General features: G+C 34.3%; 1 protein-coding gene across 1 annotated transcript; it reads right to left on the bottom strand.

The window, feature by feature from the left end:
- Positions 1-793: 793 nt before the first annotated feature.
- Positions 794-3,558, bottom strand: LOC146165575 (kelch-like protein 20). Its single transcript, XM_083380975.1, has 8 exons — positions 3,503-3,558; positions 3,059-3,182; positions 2,835-2,988; positions 2,155-2,372; positions 1,724-1,873; positions 1,583-1,652; positions 1,425-1,513; positions 794-865 (listed from the first exon to the last, which is right to left on the bottom strand). Exons 1-8 carry the CDS (start codon positions 3,556-3,558, stop codon positions 794-796), a joined length of 933 nt encoding a protein of 310 aa, XP_083237101.1.
- Positions 3,559-3,918: the final 360 nt, after the last annotated feature.

Genomic DNA, 3,918 nt, shown 5'->3' with positions numbered 1-3,918 from the left:
GGAAAACAGTCGGATATTATTTTTCACAAACGAAAGTATTGCGTAGACCCTTGAATACTTTGGAGCTAAAAGGGCAAAGAAAAAAAAAGGGATTTGTACTTTGTCTTGATAAAGCACGGTTGTACAAAAGCTTGCCTCGAATACAATAGAATTTGTCGTTATATAATGCCACCTGTTTACCCCCACGATTTGGCCGAACTCTAGATGCTATTTTCATATTTAAACGACCTAATGAATTCGTGCGAAACGCAATACCACGCATTTGAATAAACTATAAGTTGGCGAAACTGCAATTGTTAATAGTTCCAAGGTATGCATGGCGACTTTAAGCTAAAAATATTACCTCAAAAGGCAAACATACGAGAATTGCAGTTTTTAATTCAAATAGACCCAAAGTATGGCAAAACTAAGCGATATCGGGAAAATTCTTCTCAAATATAAAAGTTACACTGTTTCGGGAAGAGTCCGGCACAGATTCAGCTGCTTTGTGTGTGGTTCGTTTACCTATACGCGGTATTACCAGTAAAACGATAAGAACACATTTTAGCCTTGTGTTTCCCGACATCTTAATAAATTAACCCCTTTTTTGTAAATTTATTCGTATTTTGTATTTTGGGCCTCAGACAAACATATGGTTTCTGCATTGTAATATAGTTAATTTGTAGAATTTATATTTAGTCGGACAATGCAGAAAACATTCGTGGTAAAGGCGGGAGTCGAACTCGCACACGTGGGAATATACGGGCGCTACTCTGCCAACTGAGTTATCAACCGTCTTGATTTAGATTCGAACTTAAGCCCTGGACACCTTGAGCTTGGAAGGTGGATTAAATCGGCATGACAGATACAACTGACTTTCCAAGCTCTTTTAAGCATGTGATTTGATAGCTCAGTTAGTAAGGCATAAACGGGCAAAACAAAAACGTTTAAAAAAACAATCAAAGCAAAACTAGTGTTATGCCTATTGTATATGAAAATATTACCCTTTAAAACGGCTAAACCAGGATCTGATCTTCCTTTTATCAAGGAAGGTTGTTTCTCCCAACATTTATGTGGGAATCTTAAATCCTTTCTCAAAACCGATTTAGATTGATCTCCAGAACCTCCAATCATGAACAAGTAATTCATGTAGACAAGAAAACAACAGTGTTCCGTCGATTTATCCGGGCTCTGTAACACATAGGGCAGAAGAGTTCGGGAAGTTAAATGTAAGGTCGGTAGCAGAGTGTACGAAGCAGTAAGTTTGATTAAGTTGTAGTTTTCCGTCTGCTACTGCATTTCAACCTAGTTATTTTACAGTAGGATTTTTGTGCTACAAAACACTTCTAATAATGTATGTTTGTACCTGGATGCAACCGAAATACACGCTTTATAGAATATAGAGTTTGTCATAAAAGGAAAGAAGTACAGGAAAAGATATTTACCGAAATCACTTTCTCTACCCCTTGTTTGATATCCAGCATTGTTATGGTGGTGGAACTTGAATTAACAGTAATGATGCTGTTTGCTGGATCTGAGTTGATATATAACAGATAATCATAAACAATTAAATAGCCCACTAAAAGTGACATAACGAACTTACCAGGACACAATAAATACTTTATATTTTCAGTAACTCCAATCAAACATTCCCGGAATTCTTTAACAAGCTCCTAATAAAACAATACTAATAGGAGCAACAAGGCATATGTAATAAACATTGCAAAAATTACTTAAAAGTTACCTCATTCGCTACAACGTAAGCTAAAAATTCATGGCTTAACGATTTTAAATCGATCAAAAGAAAAAGTTGTGGAAACAAATGCTTCCTTTCTTCCAAGTCATGTTTCACCCAAATTACTGAGAATTGAAAAGCTGTTTCTTCACCTTTCGTCTGTTAATACAAATATTTCACCACCGGCATAAAAATAGTTAATTTGTTAATAAAATTTCCAAAAGAATAGTTAACTTTAATAAATTTGCGTCGCGTCACGTTTTGATATAACTGAATGACGTCATGATATGATGTCACGTTGTGACATAGTCTCTGAAAAACAAATCCCTGTCGATCCCCCCAACAAATCTGATCCTTGCCTTTCCATTTCAATTGATTGGCATACAACTGATTTCGCTTGTCATATGAACAATAATGCACTAAATATTACAAACACTTACATCACGACACCTTGTTCTAAGAAACAACTTCAAAGTTTCCAGGTCAAACAACTTTATCTTTTCCAAATCAGTAAGTTCGGCGAAGTTTTCCTTCACAAATTTGTCGCAACCGTCTTTTAAACTTTCGATCTCGTATTTCTGCAGGTTCAACCAAACTTGGACGGAATTTTCGAAATCGAGAGTTTTTAAAATAAAGTTGCAACAAAAATCTTGCAGTTCTGCACAAAATACATAATGTGCAAAACAAGAAAATAGTCCAAATGTTATCAGTTATGCTTATTAGAAAGTTATACTTTTTTTAAATACTAACATAATTTTTTTAAATATTATCTTAGCCCAATAAATGTAAGTTTGCCAAATTTTAAACAAACTGACCTAAACAATTATCCTTTACCCATTACACCAAATATGTGACTGGTCAAAACGCATATGCAAAGAGAGCTTGCAAGTTTTTCGTATGGCATCATAATGCATAAGATTGCAAAATTTGAAAAGGTGGAAAAGGCGACAAAATTATTGGGATCGAGTTAACAGACGGGTCTAACAGCCAAGAAAGTGTATATTATTTAAGACAGATAGTAATCAAATAACAATTGCAAAGTTATGTGCTGGCAGTCTAACTTAATCCTAAGAACTCGAATGAGTTAGTGGACTCTGTGTTTAGAACAACACTAAAGTACCTTTCATGAGCAAATAGTTTGCAGCATTTAAAAGGTCAAAAACACTATCAGTTACAATCGTGATTTTAGCTGTGTAGATAAAGTCCATTATTTGCTCAAATATTTTCACATCGGCTGCTTTCATTTGAACCTCGTCTTCATGCTTTTCCCTCATCTTCAAATAGAATATTTGACAGTTAGATGAACACCTATATCGTTTGTATTTAAATTCACTTTAAAAGTACCTCAGAATAGAAGAGCTTTTTAAAGTACTCTGATACTTGGGAAAGAACATTCTTATGGGCGTGAAATAATTTTGCATCACATTTTAACTTGATGTCGCAGGTATCACCTCCTTCCAATCTATCGCTGGAGATTACAAAAACATTTTCTAGAATTTAGAGCTACGAAACTTTTTATGCTATTTCTATGTAAAAACAACAAATATTTTCGCAAGTTGCAAATATCCCGGAAACCTTACAAAATTCGCAAAACTTATATTTTCCTAATTTAAATTTAGCCACAAATAATTTATTAGCAGAGCAGTTATAAAAATAAACTCAGGCCTATAAACACGAAAATGAGATTCGCTGGCAGCGCAACTATCTGTTAAATTATTGTGGTAAAAGTTAACAAAACATAGTGTTGGAACTGATGTATAATTAGGTAAGTTTCGTTTAAATACTCACGTGTTAAGTTTTAACAAAATTTCGTTTGCTTGATTAGCTGCAAAATATTCTTCCATATTCAATGGTCGGGTTTACATTTTAAAGGAAATAAAATCTGGTACAACTTCGTAGCTTTTGGGAATACGATACTATAATCTCCGGGGATCTTTTGTATACAAACTTAGTAGGGAGAAAGAACGGATCGCCATGGCGTCATGTTTTGATTGTGACGTAACACTTTGTCATAAAAATGCCGCTGCAACACAAACTTTTGTATTCGCAAACTTTACGCTGCAATTGAATATAAATAGTACATGATTACCTTATACTTGTATATTTATATCAAACTGGAAGGCAGCAGGTAAGTTGTATGATACCTGTAATGATTTATGTTTCTATTGTTAACTCTGATTTCTATGCTATTTGCTTCTGTGCGT

This window comes from Ascidiella aspersa, chromosome 2 (assembly GCF_963924565.1).
Source record: "Ascidiella aspersa chromosome 2, kaAscAspe10.2, whole genome shotgun sequence".
Classification (NCBI taxonomy): Eukaryota; Metazoa; Chordata; class Ascidiacea; order Phlebobranchia; family Ascidiidae; genus Ascidiella; species Ascidiella aspersa.
This window is presented reverse-complemented; position numbering and strand designations above follow the sequence as displayed.

What these genes read in the sequence shown, in the direction of transcription:
- LOC146165575 (XM_083380975.1), bottom strand. Translation starts at nt 3,558, where the DNA reads ATGGAAGAATATTTTGCAGCTAATCAAGCAAACGAAATTTTGTTAAAA. An exon ending in AAACTATTTGCTCATGAAAG is followed by an intron (nt 2,373 to 2,834) that starts GTACTTTAGTGT and finishes TATTTTGTGCAG; the next exon opens with AACTGCAAGATTTTTGTTGC. An exon ending in AAAGTATTTATTGTGTCCTG is followed by an intron (nt 1,514 to 1,582) that starts GTAAGTTCGTTA and finishes ATATCAACTCAG; the next exon opens with ATCCAGCAAACAGCATCATT.